Consider the following 17,806-nt stretch of genomic DNA (forward strand, 5'->3'; position numbering starts at 1 on the left):
AGGGCAATTAGGGATGGGCAATAAATGTTGGCCCAACCAGCGAAGCCCATATCCCATGAATGAATAAAAATTTTGTATTTTCCTTGCAGCAGGTTGCACAAAACCTGTGCACTGGCGTGATGCAAAAATTCCCTAGAACAGAGATGGCCAACCAGCATTTGCTAAGAAGCATGTGAGTTTTTGTTAAAACGGGACTTTCTGCAAGTATCCAGCCATTCAGTTCTAATATATGAAGTGCAAAATAGCAGTAAGGATGAACTAACTGCCATGTAACTCGACCCATTTTTATCCCAAATGCATCACCATATCAAGGAGCTAGGCCGCCTGAGCAAATCGAGCACTTGAAGAATAAATTGACCCCAGGTGCGGCAAGGAAACAGAGAAGGAGTAACAGCTGATCTCTTGTTCTTGACACAATTCAGCACCACAGTAAAAAATTGCATCCGATTCTGTCGGTGCTAATTGGTGCATGATGGTGATGTTATTTAACAGTGAACACTAAGGTTTATGGAACAAAATAAATGCTCTGGTAACATAATGAAAATGAGAGATTTCAAGAAGATCGAGCAAAATTTCTTGTAAGACATATTTATGCCTGTTGCAGTTACTGAGCGTAAAAACGTAATACATTTAAAATGTATAGCTTTAGTTGCAAGTCATATCCTTTCTATTTTTCAGACGTTGGATGCATCTAGGCCCAAGACAAATTTCATCCCCTTTCCACTGTCTGGAGGTTATAGGAGGAGGCTGATCCACTTGTCTTTTTAAGGCTATGGTTGGAAAGGAGAGGGTTTGACTGGGGGGCGGTGGAATGGATTAAGAGCAATCTCAATTATGTCCCTTTAGAAGGTTAATATCTCCTGAGAATCTTTCAATTCCAATATTGGAGTTGCAGGTCTTAGGAAGAGTGGCATGTGCGTACCTTTTCAAAGTATACCTGCTGTTGCCTTTGTCCTTCGGTAACCGCCAATGCATGGCAAAGCCAAAGGTGGGGAGCTGCAGAGGTAGCAGCAAAATCATACTAGGCAGAACAGATGTCTGAGACTGATAACACCAATTATGTCACCTGCTCTCTCTCTAGGGTATTGGGAGATTGGGCTACATTTATTTTTATGAAATTGCAGTTTCCTATTGTCCATGAAAGCAAAAGGAGATTTAAATAGTTGGCTTGCATTTCAAGAGTAAACATTGTGGGGAGAGCTACTTTTGAATATCCATCTTTTAATCTCTGGGTTTATTACTAGTTGGATAAACAGAAGTCTGAGCTGGATGAAACACAGCTTTGTGAGAAGCAGCTGAGACACAAACTGGATCGCCAGAGCGAATTACTTCATGCTAAGACTGAAGAATTGAGGAACTTATCTGAGCGTGCTCAGGAAACAATGTCATCTGAAGTGATGAGCCTTCAAGTGGAGAACATGGAACTTGAAGCTGCCAAGGTATAGAATTGGCTTTTTTTTTAAAAATCCAATAACTACTTAATTTATTTTCACTTGTCTGGTTCCATGCAAGCACACAAAGTAGTTTTCCTAACTCTGGTAATTACCAACAACCTTTCACCATGGAAATGCAACAAATTAACAGAGAACTATTCCTGATCTCTTGTTCTTGCCACAGTTCAGCACCACAGTGAGTGACACATAGCATCTGATTCTGTGAGGGCTAATTGTGTAAATTGACCTAAGATTTTATACAAATTTGGACCAATCATGGACTTCAGCAGCAAGAGAACTTTCTATTCACAAACATAACTTTCCATTATGTGTTCCTGAGTATAAAACACTTTCTAGAGAGTTTTAATACTTGTTTTTGAATTAGAAAAAAAATCTCATCTACATTCTAAAGGTTTAAAATATTACTAAGCAAATTTTATATTTCTGAACTGATCTATTTATCTAGATTGTCAACTGTGTGTACTTTTAGCAGTTTTATGTAGTTATCAAGAAAGCAAAAATAAATCTGGTTTCTTGGCAGTTTTAGCAGTGAGTAGCTGAATGACCTGAAGTTAACTTCAGCATTCCTTATTAGGACATGGTTCCTTTGCCAGATTGCCATTCGATGACCCATGCAGAAACTGTACTTGTGAGGATCAGATTGGGTTCAGCTATGGGAAATGGTCTGCCAGCACTGTCAGACCTCAGACAGAAATAATGGTCACTCTAGTGAGGTAATAGGGGCCACCACAGTTTGAAATAGCCCCAGAAAGGAGTCAACATTTTTGGGAGGAAGGTAGAAAATGGGCAACTAAACAACTAGGAGATACTTGCTTAGTATTAAAATATTTTAAACTATGAATGAGAGTGATTGCTCTCAATGCAGTTGCAAGTGCTTGCTATCAATATTACATTAAATGGAAACAATTTTGTATTTTTTTTTTGCTTCCAAAAATTTTATTGCATTATGACTGAATATTTTTCACATCTCTACCTAGAAGCCTGAATTTGAGTTTACAGTTTGACATTTCAGTTTTGTGGATTAATAGGTTAGGTATTACCAAGATGAAACAAGTACTGATGAGCTTTGAGCTATTTTTCCTCTCATTCTGTGCTCTCTAGAATCCACGTCACTGCACATCGAGAGGGTAAGCAACTGACCTCCCAAGCCTCATTGTGCAACTGGCTGCCCTCCATGATATGTGCTTAGCATCCACAAATGGCGGCATGGCTGAACCATTCTTGGTGCAAACCTGCATTGTACCACTGCGTGACAGTGTGCTGGTATACTGACTCAACATGCAGTTCTGGAATATACTTATTGCCTATAACTTGCTGACAAATATAAGAATTTGTTGCAGAATTCTGATTTCAAACTTTAAGTGCACTATCTTTCATTCAGGGGAAACTGCAGGAAGATCTTAATGAAATGATGTACCATCAGGAACAGTTGGAACTAGCTAATAATAATCTTCAGCGCCAGGCTGAGCGACTACAAGAGGAGAACGAGGAACAAGAGAGAGAGACTGTTTCATACTGCAATGCATTGGAGGTGGTCACATTTATTTGGGTTTCAAAACTGATTATTACTTCCAGACTGAAACGATATTGAGATTGGACTGGATCCAAAACTGGCTGCAATCCAAATTCTGACACACTATGTAACACAGCTAAATTGCTGCCGCCTAATTGATGCAGATGTTAATCAGCCTGACCTTGAGTCTGTTTCAGCGCACCACAGATTCAAGTTCACGTTGAAGGCACTGAACATGCCTAGGACAGCTCCACTAAGCCAATGTTTTTTTAAAAAAACTGAATCATATAATTTAATGTATATAGTACAAAAGAGATGCTCACTGGAAGTATGGAATGCTAAGGACTATTGCAATTAGGTTTCAAGTTGTAGAGTGCTCAGGTGCATAATCCTCATTTGTTTATTATATACTATCTGAATTTAATTACTGCCCACCATAATGTATTTGGCAGATTTGCCCTGGCAGCTACTGTTGTAGGCTCTTCCCCTGAATTTTGTCCTACTTTGGAGTATCTCTAATATGTGTTGGGTGTGGGATGGAATCAGATCTTTGATATACCGTCTCTGGATAACATGATCCTGACCGTTCAGGAGTTAGTCAGTTTCAGTGTGGCAGATGCAAGTCATTTAATTGCACTTATCATATTAGGAGACTTTGCATGGGCACCATCCTTCTTTGATCTCTCTATGGATTCTAAATTGTTTTTATTTCTTTAGAACCAATCAAGCTAACTCCTGTATGTCAGGGATACTTGTTATTGAATAGTCTAAAAGACATATATAATCTATTTCCTTTCATATGGATTAGAAATACTTTTAAGCTTGAAATGCTTTGGAGTCTTCCTTGCCCTCAGGTCCTCTTTGAGTTTCTTCATAATGTGCAGGAGGGTTTATGGATGTTTTTAAAACCATAGAACCATAAATTGTTTTGAATTACTCTTGAATGGGTGCTTGTTTTTATTTTCTATAGCATACAAGTGATTTTGGAAAATTTTATTTTTTAATCTAGCAACTTGTCCATGTGTAACATTCAAATGACTAATACAGTTCTAGTTTCAGTGGACAAGAAACTATTCACCTTATTTTTTTGTGCATAATGGCCAAGAACACTAATGGCATCATAATCCTAGGCATTTAACATTCTTTTTGTTCAAAGTTGTTGTTCTGCTTCACAATCTTAAAAAATCCCTGTTTTATGATTATTGGACCTTAAGATTATTGTGTCGGGCTTTGAAAGAACTATGGCCATGCCCTGGAGTATTTTCTCCTCGTAATCTTGTTTAGTATAGACAAACTGGTAATAAGCCTGAGTATTATGATTAGTTTTTGGGCAATTCAGAATTTTGTAACTGACTTGAATTTCTTGTCTGCCTAAATGCAGAAAGCAAGAGTGGCTAACCAGGATCTCCAAATCCAGTTGGATCAGGCACTACAAGAGGCTCGTGACCCCAACAGTAAAGGGAACTCGCTGTTTTCTGAGGTATTGCATTTTGGATATTTCCAGATACTCGGTTGTGAGTAGCTTTTTAACAAAAAGTTCCCTCCGCATGGGTCAGATGGTGTAGACCCAGATAAAAGTTGTAAGTTCCTCCTATAGGGTAAAAATTGTGCGTTGCTTATTCTGTGAATTTATGCATGCATTATTTCTTAATATACCATTCCTTTGACTGGAGGCTAGTTAGGCAACCTGCTTCCAGGTTTTTGTCAGTCCTGCTCCACCTGGTCACTGTACTTGACATTCGGACTAGATTTGAAAGCTCATTGAATTGTTCATTGAGAAGAGAAGAATTGGGGATGTACATATTTGAATGTGTTAAGTTATTTTGAAGACTGGCTGAACTATGCAGTGCACTGGCAACTAAAGTACAGGGTGTTTTGAAAAGATTTGCAATTGACAGTTTCCTTTCTGTTTAGGTGGAAGATCGTAGAGCAATGATGGAACGACAGCTTATCGGTTTAAGAATCCAGTACCAGTCTCTGCAGAAACAGCATGCATTCTCCCGTCAACAGCTTCACCGAATGAAGGTACTGTTTCCACTGTTTCTGGAGCCTTCCATGATATAAATTATGAATAATTATATCATAAACTGTATGTTATGTATTACCATCTGAGTTTAGTGACACCCTTCCTGAATGACGGGCATAAGCCAATGTGCTACAACTCAAACAGTGTTTCTGCGTGTCATTCTGGTTCACGTTAGCAAATATTTAATTTTATGTCAGATGTTGGCAAAGGTAACTTTGCTCATGATTCTCAGCCTGATAACAAATAACATTTTGAAAAATATTTTGCATTATTTAATACTGAATCAAGGGCCAGGATTTTACATTGGTTGGGCGGGCTCGGCGGGGGTGGTGGCAGAGCCGACCACCCACCGCAATCGGCTTGGCACCGCAATCTCACGCGGGTGGGCCAATTAAGGCCCGCCCAGCGTGGATTGTGAGCGGTAGCACTAAGCGCTATCTGTGCGGGTGGGGGGAGGAGGGAGAATCAGGTCCAGCGTTCTTTCACACAGAAGAGCGCTTCAGATTGAAACACTTTTTAAAGAAATTATTAAAAACATTAAAAATTTAATGAAACATGTCCCCTTATGTGACTTGTGTCAGTGAGATGGGACATGTTTTTATTTTCAAAATAAAGTTCTTATATAATCAGTATTAGCTTTAGGAACTTCATCCCACTTGTGGATGAGGTTTCCTAAAAAAACGTAAAGGCTGTTTGGCCTTTTCACCTACCTGCCAACCATTGGAGATAATTAGTACGTTAATGGCCTTAATAGGCCTTTCAATTATCAGTGGGGGCACAGCCGACTCTGGCGCGCACCCACCGCACGAAATATCACAAGACAGCGCCATGACGTCGGGGTGCACGCCCAACGTTATCGTCCGTCACATTACTTTCCCTGAGTCGGGCCTGCCCCCGCAGACTGAATGTAAAGTTCTGCCCAAGACATTTTGGGCTGTCTTGTTACCTCCTTTAGAGAAGGCCTGCCGAAGTGCCATAGGCACATAACTGGTTAGCGGCAGGCCTTGCCTGAAATCAAGGATCCTGGATGTGTAAGTCTCGCCTGCTGAGAGCTGCCAACCAGGTTAGCAGCTCTATTGCATGGCAGCATCACTGGGGAGGTGGGGGCAGTGGCTAATGCCAGTAACATATCCACCCATGTCCTAGGATCGTTGCAAGGATCCCAGGCCACAGGTGGGTGATGGCAGGAGCAGGGTCAGGGGGTTTCAACAGCAAGGGCAGGGTGTTGCCTCTCTGTGGGTTTGCCGATGCCCTTGATAGGTACTCAGTGTCTGAACTTTGTGGGCATTAATTGTCCACTTAAGGACTTCAATTATCAATGGAGCAGTAAGGCTGTACAAGAGCTTTCCCACTATAGACTTAATTGGGGTGGAGGTGGGAAAGACGTGGGGTCCCCCACCTGCTACCCTCCTGCCTGAATAAATGCATCTCCAACAACCCCTGCCCGTCAGCGAACATGCTACAGGGGAGACTATTAAATTCCTTTGTACCCAATACACTGCCAGAGGTGTTATCTTTTGGATAAGATGTTAGCCTGAGATCCAGTTTGCCCTTTCAGGTGGATGCACAAGATCCATGGCATTGTTTTGAAGGAGAGCAGGGGAGTTATCCCTGGTGTCCTGTCCAATACTTATCCCTCGATCAACATCACAGAAACTGAACTGGCCATTCTCACATTGCTGTTTGTGGGAGGTAGTTGTGTGCAAATTGGGTGCTGCATTTCCTACATTACAACAGTGACTCCACTTCAAGAGTACCTCACTGGTCGTAAAGAGCTTGGAGGTGGTTGTGAAAAGCACTATATAAATTAAAGTGTTTGCTTTTCTCATCAAGCTGTCTTTCGTTGTAAAGTGCGACCCAGTAACTGCCTTGTACTTTGTGTGCCTGGGTCTGATGTGCTTGCTGTTCTGTCCTGCCTTTAACTGTCCTTTAATCCTTCCCTGATCCTCAGGAGTTCCCCATTCTCTTCTCCCCTTTCCTTTGCATTGATGGGTGATGTAAATCTATGATCAGGATTAAATAGATTTCCCCTGCCTTATGGGATTGGAGGATTCTGGCTCAAAATGGAAAACAACAGGAGCTCACATTACTTACAGTTTCTCATGTGCCAGAACCTGCTCTATCCACAAGAGTCAACTAGAGCCAACAAGGATACTTTGGTAAATACCAGAAGAGCAATGTGAATCAGCAGCAAGGTTGTTGGCTCAAAAAACAGATGGTTAGCAACTGTGTTTAGCTGCTCTAGTTTGTCCCTGGAATACAACTTATGGAATATTATAGTTCCGTTTAAATCATGAGTTCTTGTCCCTTCACATGCCTCTCTTCATGAGGCCACTGGGTTTTAGTTTTGCAGAAACCCAAGTTGAATTGTGGAATATGATTTCAGTACATTAAAAATCATCAAATCCAGAAGACTTTAATTTATTCATTTACCTTTTAAACAGCGACCTTTCAGTTATATTTGAGTTGTCAGCTGGTTTTTTTTTTTGACTGATTTTCTGAGTTTTGTAGCTTGACATGCACAATGCTAATTTTCCTGCCTGGCAAATAATTGTTTGCTCAAATGCTCTACTTAGTAGTGAGCAGTATAGTGAATTGTTTTCTACTTTCAATCCTCTTCCTGTTTTGCCCATGATTGGAATGACAGGATATGTGCAAATGGTCCAAAACATAAATGAGTCTTTATGGGGTCCAATGCATTACATTAGCCATAAACTATGCATTTGTCTCTTGTACGTAGCGGCAACTGTAGAAAAGATGAAGGCAAATAACTTAAAGCTTCAGAGATCTCCAATAGAATATGCTTTGCTTTCAATCTTGGATTTGCTTTTGAATAAAAGTTTTAAGACAGCAGCAACATTTGCAATGATGTCTGAAGGGTTTAATATAGTTTTGCATTTTTTTATTATTAGGTGCAGATAGCCACGATGTTACAAATAAAGGGCTTGCAGTCAGATCCTGGACAACTGGAGCGCTTGCAATCGATGCTTGCACAGAAGAACAATGAGATTCAAGCACTGGTGGTAAAACTGCGACGCCTAGAGAAAATGGAGGTAGTACTATATGCTACTTAACAATTTGGGGTTTAGGCCTGGTCATTCACTATCTCCTGCTGCCCCTGTAAAAACAGTCAATAATCTGAGTTTTCAAATGGATATGGAAGGTGTTACTCAAATGATGAGGTGAAGTGTCAAAACTCATTCCCCCTCCAACCTTGCTAATAACATAAGGGTGGCATTAGAAGGCCAATTTATTTTAAAATTCTGTTTCTTCTTAATATTTTAAAAGATAACTTGTATTAAAAACTTATTGTCAAGACCATTATGAGTGCAGAATATTTTTCTTGTTTTCTTTCCTCCAGTTGGGAAAATAAGCAGTTTGGTATGTTCCCCAGGTTTTGCCAAAGTAGCTCAGTACTTTTGCTTTGACTAGTTGGCCTTGATGGTCAGTTGAGACTTGGAATTTCTAGGTACACATTGCACAACTTCTTTGTTAAAGGAAATAGATAATACAATGCTCTTCCCCCTACCCAATTTTATCTATGAGATGTACTTATTACCTGTATTTATATTTTTTAGATGAATTATGATGCTGGGGATAATCATAATGGAGTTGATGTTTCAGATTTTGGTGATGGACAATACTACGTTGAATTGCTTAAACTGCAAATAGACAATGCCAAGTACGTATCAGATTGTATTGTGAGAAATAATTTACAAGTTTTGTAGCCAAGAGAACAAGAGACTAATTTCATCGGGAACTAACTTTAAGTTTGAGTTTTTGAGTATATTGAAGATTCCACTGGGATCAAGTAAAAGATAGATAAGATGCTTGCCCTGGCTGGTGAGTCTAAAGCCAGGGTACATAATCTCAGGATAAGGGGTAGACCATTAAGATTAGGGTGAGGAGGAATTTCTTCACTGAGAGCAGTGAATCTTTGGAATTCTCTACTCCAGAGGGCTGTGGAAGCTCAATCATTGAGCATGTTCAAAACAGAAATCGATAGGTTTGTGAAGACTAATGACATCCAGGGATATGGAGATAATGTGGGAAAGTGGTTTGAGGTAAATAATCAGCTCTAATTGAATGGCAGAGCAGGCTCAATGGACTGAATGGCCCACTCCTGTTCCTTTGTTTTACTGTAAGTAGATGTTTGTGGACCTTAGATTGCTCTGTTATGTTGTTAGTCAAGATCCATAATCAGGATAAGGGGTAGACCATTAAGATTAGGGTGAGGAGGAATTTCTTCACTGAGAGCAGTGAATCTTTGGAATTCTCTACTCCAGAGGGCTATGGAGTTGTTTCCACTCAAGTATGATTACTTGGTAAATGTATAAAAGATCTCTGACACTGTCTGAAGGGAGGTTATGTGCATTTTGTTAATAAATGTCACCTTTACCTGAGAGATATTTTGTGAGATGTGCTCCACATTTACATCAAATCTGGGGGGTTTTCCTCACTGTCCTGTTTTGTCATCACATATTCCCTCATAGGGATATAGTTACAGATATACATTGTACGTCTGCTAGTGGCTTACTCAAGTGGCCATTATTCATTTGTAAGCCTCAGTAGTGCGTGTTAGCCAACTATTTAACATTAGAGAGCATCACGGTTGAGCCTGATCCCGTCCTCACTTGGAGAATGCATCGGTCCAGTTTTACTTTGCACTATTTCAGTAAGTTCCTGTTTGGAGCTGCAAGTTGAACAACAAAGGAAGATTAATGGTAGATTACTTACCATAGTTACAGTCTGTCTGTCTTGTTCTTAAAATGTATTCAGTACCAACATAAAAGGCTGGCTTGCAGCCTGACAGTTGAATAGCAGTGTACTCATTTTCATTTAAATGTTTAATTGTATTTGAAAGAAGACTGTATCTACCACAGATAATGGAACAGTTAACTCTTGTATGACTGGATGCGCCATTTTAAATATGTGTACTTATGTAAATGTCTCTACCTATGTATTTCCAGCTGCGACTTATTTCCTCAACTCTTCCTTTTCCTCTGCTCTGTAGCACGTTTCTGGTGTAACTGTTGAGCTGTTAACTTGAATTCAATTGAATATTGACAGAATTGGTAGATTAGGAGTAAAAGTAACTTTAAAAGCCTTTTGAGGAATAAGTGCTGTAAAATATTCTCAACTAAATTAATACTACTCTACTATTTCTAAACATACATCATAGGTAAATGTGATTATAATGGAACTTTCCTTTTACACTAGGAAAGAAAATAAGACCGTGAATGATGAGCTCTCTTTGCAACGCATGAAGGCTCTTGCAGAGAGTCAGCGTGTCTTAGAAGTCGAACGTAAATTTTATGCCAATGAGAGACAGCTGAAACAATATCAGAGTGAAAACATGAAACTTCGAATCAAACTGGATGAGTTGAGGCTTAAATATGAACCTGAAGGTATCTGTGTTAACTTATAAATTCATCTAATTTTTGAAATCCCAGCAGCATTTGTTTATTCTACTGGTATTTGTGTTGGGTTGTTTGGAAGAAAGAGGAAAGGTACAGCTGATTTGTCATAAATTTCTTCAAGACTCTACAACTGATGGCAGGTCAATGGGATGCTGTAGCTTTATTTAATTACTTAAAACTGACAAGTCAGTGAAATTTTTGACTTTAGATCATCTGAACTGGATTGATGCCAACTTCTGAAAGTTTAGAAGTAGTAGTATCTTTGCTATTTATGTAACTGGCATTCTGCAGATAACAGTAAAACGTGTTTTATTATGCAATGGAGAGGACTTACCTTCCTTATTTAACACTTAATGTCTTTGAGACTGGTACGTATTAAGATGACAAGTAATCCTGGTTTATAACTTCTTAAATTTGATCTGTAAGCCTTGAATGCAAATTAAACATTTTGAGTTAAATGCAGCTTTTGTCTCCAGTAGGAGGTTCTGCAACATTTATTTATAAATGAGTCATATAGTCATATCCCCTGGAACCATTGTCTTTTAGAGGTTGAATCATGTTTATACTTTGCAATCTCACCTTGTGCTTTCCATGCAAGATATCATTCAATTCTGTTCACATTAATAACTGGATGCTGAGTCCTGCTTTTGCATCTACTGACCATTTGTGTGTGTGCATTTATCTCAAGGGTACAAAGTCAGTTGAAATTGTCAACACTAAAGATTGATAGGTTTTTGCTAGCTAAGGGCAGTGCTTGCTGTAAAATCTCATTGTAATGCAAATCCAATTTTTTCGATGTGCAGTATCTCTTAATTTTTTACTTGGCTGCACATACACTATGTTTAGTCCAAAATAAGGCTTGCATTGTACTTTCCAGGCTGCTGCCTGGCCATACAAGCCACAATTTAGTAGAAACATTGGTCAGGAATGCCAAGGGATATGGAGCAAAGCAGGAAAAAGGGGTTTGAGGTACAGAGCAAACATGATCTAATTGAATGGTGGAATAGGCTTGAAGGGTTGAATGGCTTGCAGCTCCTATATGATGATATGGTCCAAGGTGAGTAATGTTTACTAATTGAGAATCTTTCTTGGGAAAAAAAATACATATTTTTCATTTAAATGTAAAAATCTAAATGAAGGAGAATAATAAGTAATCTAATTAGGGCTGTTTTTAATTAACTGTTCAATTCCCATTCCTACCCTTGGCTCTGTTCAACCAGGCATGGATTTTTTTGCTTAAATTGGCCATATGATACAAGTTCTTTGTCAGCTTTTACTGCTACCACTTTCAAAAGAAGTGGAATTTAAAGTAGTTTGCATATGTACAGTTTGGGGGGTGGGGTAGGGCTGTCTATCATACTCCCAAGGTCTGTATAGTGCCAAACTGGGGGAAGTCACTGACCACTGAGGATTTTTCTCCATTTACATGACCTATTCATTTCTATATGGAGGTTGAACTACCTTACATTCCATACAAGTTCAGCAGGTAATAGGGAAGGCAAATGGAATGTTGACCTTTATTTCAAAGGGAATGGAGTATAAAAGTAGAGAAGTCTTGCTAAAACTATACAAGGCACTAGTTAGACCACACCTAGAATACTGCAAACAATTTTCGTCCCCTTACCTAAGGAAAGATATATTGGCATTGGAGGCAGTCCAGAGAAAGTTCACCTAGGTTGATTCCGGGTATGGAGGGATTTTCTCATGAGAAGAGGTTGAGTAGGTTGGGCCTGTACTCGTTGGAATTTATAAGAATGAGAGGTGACCTTATTGAAACATAATTTTAGGAGGCTTGACAGGATAGATGCTGAGAGGTTGTTTCCCCCTGTGGTAGAGTCTAGGACCAGAGGACATAATCTCAGAGTAAGGGGCCAACTATTTAAAGCAGAGATGAGGATGAATTTCTTCTTTGAGGTAGTCAATCTGTGGAATTCTTTACTGTAGAGGGCGGTAGAGGTTGGGTCATTAAGTATATTCAAGGCTGAGATAGACAGGTTTTTAATCAGTAAGGGAATCAAGGGTTATCGGGAAAAGGCAGGAAAGTGGAGTTGAGGATTATCAGATCAGCCATGATCTCATTGAATGATGGTGCAGACTTGATGGGCCGAAATGGCCTATTTCTGCTTCTACATCTTACATTCAAATAACCCAACCTCGGCTAACTTGCCTGGGGCAGTGCAGCAATAACCACAGGGTTATTACATGAATATAAAAGTGCTTGTGCTTGACTTTAATATTGTGGCTCGCAAACTTTAAATTCCAGAAGTTAAGAGTCGGCCACAGAACCGCAGGAAAGAGAAAATTCCATTTGAAGTACTCGAAGAAGCTCAGCTGGCATCCAGCAAGACTCCTGTTGTTGAAGCTACTCTCTCATCTGATAAAACAGCTGACACCACAAGTGGACAGACTGATGTGCTATGTAATGAGATTTTGGCTCCAAGCTCTGAACCAGTCATTCAAACAGTGCCAGCCTCTGCCATTGACAAACAAATTACAGAACTGGAACCTGCCTGTAAACAGCTACCTTCTAAAGAAGGCAAGCGGGTGCGGATGTTGCAAGAAGCAAATGATGTACAAGTTCTGTCTGAACGGAGCAACAATGAAGTCCCTAGGCCATCGCCCTCCCCAAGGTCAGTGCCTCGTTTTCAGCTTTTGCCCAGCATTCTTCACTGGCCTGTTGCACTCCTCATTTACGGCATGAACTATGCTCTGTGCTTTGTCCTTGGTTTCTTTGGTTTAATTTTCACCATTTTCCCTGTGTTACCAAAGTTTGGACTCTCAAAATTGTATAACAAGATTAGAGTTCTTTTAATGAAGAGACAGACCTAGTTAGTGTGTTTTCTTAAAATCCTATCTTGCCTTGATGCAAACCCGCAGTACCATCAGTTTTAGAATGCAAGCTGTTTGCCCAGCATGGTTCAGAACGTGCATTTATTTTGTTGGCTATAACTTCAAAAACAAATGCTGCAAATGCAAACTAATTTTATTTTCCATTCCATTTCCCCCTCTATGTGCTTAGCTTTTTTTTTGTATTTGAAAGTGCTTGAAATGCAATAAGTGTGTAAAGAATTGGACTGAAATCAGTGTCATACATAAATGTCAACATATGCCTAATTCATTTACCTATCTTTGTCTCAATTCACAAATTCTGTTCTAATTTGGAACGCTGCACTTCCCCAGCACTCTGTGTTAAAAGTCGCAGTCAACATTTGGTTAGCACTGATCAATTCCATTTTGGCTTATCTTTCAATTTTACATTCTCCCTTCCCTGAGATCTAGCTTGCTCGTTCAATTGCTGCCAAAACAGCGGGATGATCTGTTCCACTCTTTTGCCAATACAGTTCTCGATCGAACCAATAGGTGTGATATTACAACACCACTTGACACCCTGGTGCAATCAGGAGCTCACAGGAAGAAAGCTGTACCGCAGGAGTCTGTTTATTGCACTGATACGTCCTCTTATTCCATCACATTTTCTTGTTTAAGGATCCTGCACTCCACAATTTGGGGGCCATGTATCATTCAAGTGGCAAATATATTTGTGTAATTTAAAATAAGCAACTTCAAATTACCTGATAATTTGAATTGTTGGAGCACTTAATGTTTAAATTGCTTAATTCAAATTGCTGGGAAATTTGATTTTTTTTTTTGCACAGTATAAAAGGAACTTTGAATTGTCAAGGATAGACTAGCTTTGCATGCAGTCGATATCAGCTTGTCTATAATTAGACCACTAATAGTCAAACAAAATCATTGCATTGTGCACAATTTCATTACTTTAATAGCAGAAATATTAGAATGAGCACTTTGAATGTATTCTTACAATGGAAAACTTTCTGAAAACTTTTTTTTGTCCTTTTTGTGTCTTTTCTTCTACCTTAAACAACTTTAGATCGGTGCTGTCTCCAACGGGCTAAACTGGCACTTCAAATATAGGTCATCTGATAAGAGACTGCTTCCACAATAACATTTTTGCTCAGTCACTAAAATACTATGTGTGAACTGCTAGAATTTCTGTATGTAACCTGTTTCTGGTCTGTACTAGGACTGCAATTCTCAAGAGTTCTGAAGGGTCTCGTTGTCCCCTGCACCCCCTTTTTTTTCTGATCCTCTCGGCCTGCTCCCTACCTCTTCCCCTTGCTCCTGCCCCCACTCTCTTTTTTTCCCCCTCATCCTCTCAACTTTTCCCAGAGATCTAAATTCTTTGTCTTTTATTATCTTATCTTCTACTGTGCTAAGAAGTTGCATGCAACTAGGAATGGACAATAAATGCAACATTGCCAACTTCCTGAGAACAGTACTGATTCTCTTCCGTTTGAATATCCGTTTGAATATTTTGTAGCATTTTCATGCTGCAGAGTGCATAAAACTGCACTGGAAAAATTCTTCCCGTAAACTAGCAATACTCTTCTTCCACTGCCTTGCTGCTGTGAGCAGCTTCTTAGCAGAAACAGTCCCAAATGGGTTATGTTATCCAGAATTGAGTTGCAAAGATATGGTCTCTGAAATTATTCAGCGTACTTGATCTGTTTTTGTCATATTTCCATTGAAGCGGTCAATATTTTATACCCTAATACTCTGGAATATATGCATTTTATAACTTCATCCCTTCCCTGAGAAAAGGGGGGGGTGGGAGTGCGGTATTGCTTCCACTTATGTATTTTAAGTTTGTAAAGCATTACGCAGATTGAAGATCTCCAAAAGAAGCAAGTAACAATGTTTCCTTTTTTATATCATGAACACAAATTTACAACCACAAATTCCAGTATTTCCAAGGTACCTATTCCCTCAGTCTTTTGCTTTCATGAAAAAAATTGACCATTCAACAGCTCCACACCTCCAGAAAATTTAGATTTTGTTTTTGCCAATATAACTTTAAATGCTGGGTCAGCACTCAGTGCTGAATATAAATACTGAGTTATGTATTTCAAAGGAAAATTGTCTGTGCAGTAGCACCACTTCTTGGACAAAGAATGCATTTCTACTGGTTAAGTAGGGTTAAGCAGATTTTCTCTCCAGAAAAATTTGAGATGCATTTTAACATTTAAAGACATATTTATTGCAATTTATTTGGGTGGACTGAGGTGTTTGAGTCTGATGGTCATAATGGGAATCAGTTGGGATTTAGTCTTTTAGTGACCCTTCGGAATAAGCTGCGATATCATAAAGGAATGTAAAATGTTTTGCATGGCATGCTTAAATATTAAGTAAGTGTCCCATAAAGGATATGGTCAATCTTGGCAACAGTGCGTTGGAACCAATCGCTAGAAGCCACCTGATTGTCTTTCTAATTCTGAGAGTGAATCATTCCTATTAGACTTGAACAAAGTTATGGAAGCACTGACTTTTCTAACTAAATTACAAATATTGTATATACCTCTTGTAATTGGCCAGATATAAAATACTTACCTTTCCCATTCCTATTGTGATCTTGATTCACTGTTGTGGTATCCTATAGTTTATGCTATAACATTTAGTTTTTTCTTTGTATGATGGGCAACTATATTAAAATAACTGCATAAGAAACCTTCACTGCCCTGTATTAGGCATGTAGTCTAATGAATTTGACGATACAAATATTTCAGCTGTTTTTTTCCCCTCTTCTCTGCTGGATTCGAGTTGAAGGTCCAATTTTAACACTGATTTGGAAAGAGATTTCTCACAGCTCCCAACCTTGTGTTAGCCCTCCAGGGACATGGGCATGATCTGCATAGTGGGTGAAGCAACTTTTGCTGAGCAAGATTACATGCAATGTTATTGCCAATAGGCAAGTTTGAAAGCTAGCTAGCATTCCTTGAACATTTACAAGTTATTTATTTTAAATCTTGCATAATTGCACCTTTTTACGTACAAAATATGCATAAACGTTACCATGAATTTTGGATTTTTATCTTTGGCATTAAATGTACCTGTGTAAACACTTTATAATAGCATAACCCTAATGTATATGTGTAAACACTTTATAATAGCATAACCCTATGTCAACAGTTGCCTAACGTTTCTTGTTGGTGAACCAGTCAGAACATTAAAAAAATTGCTACTTAAAATTCACATTTGCCGATTGCTTTTCTCAGTCACTGAACTTCCTAATATCCAAAATACAGTTTTTATTTTTTAAGTGTTTTGCACAGTAATATGACTAAATGAATTAATTTAAATCTTAATAACTTTATGAAGATATTAAAAGACTTTTTCCCAAATGCCTCTGTTTTTCCCAAAAGCCTGAGCTTGGAATTGAAATTTTGCCTCGTTCTCTTAACTGAAGGGCAAATTGTTTGTAAAATTTCCCAAATACAGAATGAATATGTAAGCTAATGAGACAATAGAATGATTCTATAATGAAATATTTTGATGTTTTTCGAAATAGTTTAAAGGAGAACTAAAAAATAAATTTGAAAAACTTTCTTAAGGTAAAATTTATGCTTTTTTGTTTTCAGTGTCTGCTTATGTGAAAGACTGGCCGATTTCACATTTGGTAGCTTTGACTGCGATTCAGATCAGAAATGTTATATAAAGCTTATTAAGCTTGGGTGATAATGATGTTTCTCATTGAGCCTTTTTTTAATAAAACAAGTTAGTTTCATCTTGAAAGCACACATAGCCTTTAATCATCAAGCGTTTTGTTAGAAAATGCAAACATTCTAATTGCCTGTTCCTTCCTCTCACATATGCAAGTGTTGCACTTCTTGTAAATAATCTCAAAACATCAATAATGATGATTTGTACATATCTCTAAATGCAACAGACCAGTGCAACTGGACCTGGGAAGTTACTGCTACTACCCTTCCCCCTCATGGTTTATAGAGATGCAGGATGTACTAGTTAGTTAAAACTCTCATTCCCTTCCGCAGTTCTAACAGACCAAAAGATACTCTTAAACAATAACAGAAAAATTCTGGAAAAACTCAGCAGGTCTAACAGCATCTGTGGAGAGAAAGAAAGAGTTAATGCTTTGAGTCCGTATGACTTTAGTTCTAAAATATACTCTTCATGCCATCAAGAACTAGCAGTCAAAGCTCAAGACTATCCCCAGTGCTACTAAACTGCAGGTCCACCCCCAGTGCAACTGAATACCACTTCCCCCTACCCAATACCGCTAAATACCATTTTTCTATGATCAACTGCAACCTTTTGTATACTAATGTCATGTTACTTCAGTTTTGAAACAGGTAAAGGGTTGAAACAATATTAGAATGAACATTTTACAATCATTGTAAATCCATGGGCCCCATGTTATCCTCTCCATGGTATGAACATCTCCAATTGTTATTAGAAACATATCCTCTGACTTGCCCTGAGCACCACGGGAAATTTGTTAGTGTGGTATATAATCAGACAATCTTAAGGATTTCTACTTTTTTGTGGAAGATTTGTAATATTGAGAACATTGACA

General features: G+C 38.7%; 1 protein-coding gene across 2 annotated transcripts in view; it reads left to right on the top strand.

Annotated features, from left to right (window-relative positions):
• spdl1 (spindle apparatus coiled-coil protein 1) overlaps nt 1-17,806 on the top strand; it is a 46,373-nt gene that overhangs the window by 23,031 nt on the left and 5,536 nt on the right. Inside the window, exons 4-12 of one of the 2 annotated variants that reach the window (XM_041191762.1) lie at nt 1,245-1,439; nt 2,836-2,985; nt 4,349-4,447; nt 4,882-4,992; nt 7,906-8,046; nt 8,572-8,675; nt 10,214-10,401; nt 12,677-13,043; nt 14,306-16,460. In XM_041191762.1, the coding sequence (XP_041047696.1) occupies nt 1,245-1,439; nt 2,836-2,985; nt 4,349-4,447; nt 4,882-4,992; nt 7,906-8,046; nt 8,572-8,675; nt 10,214-10,401; nt 12,677-13,043; nt 14,306-14,330 (1,380 nt within the window). In that variant the 3' untranslated portion in view covers nt 14,331-16,460. Of the gene's footprint in view, nt 1-1,244; nt 1,440-2,835; nt 2,986-4,348; nt 4,448-4,881; nt 4,993-7,905; nt 8,047-8,571; nt 8,676-10,213; nt 10,402-12,676; nt 13,044-14,305; nt 16,461-17,806 lie in introns of those variants that run through there. The other variant, XM_041191761.1, reaches the window with a different exon arrangement.

This window comes from Carcharodon carcharias, chromosome 7 (assembly GCF_017639515.1).
Source record: "Carcharodon carcharias isolate sCarCar2 chromosome 7, sCarCar2.pri, whole genome shotgun sequence".
Taxonomy (NCBI): domain Eukaryota; kingdom Metazoa; phylum Chordata; class Chondrichthyes; order Lamniformes; family Lamnidae; genus Carcharodon; species Carcharodon carcharias.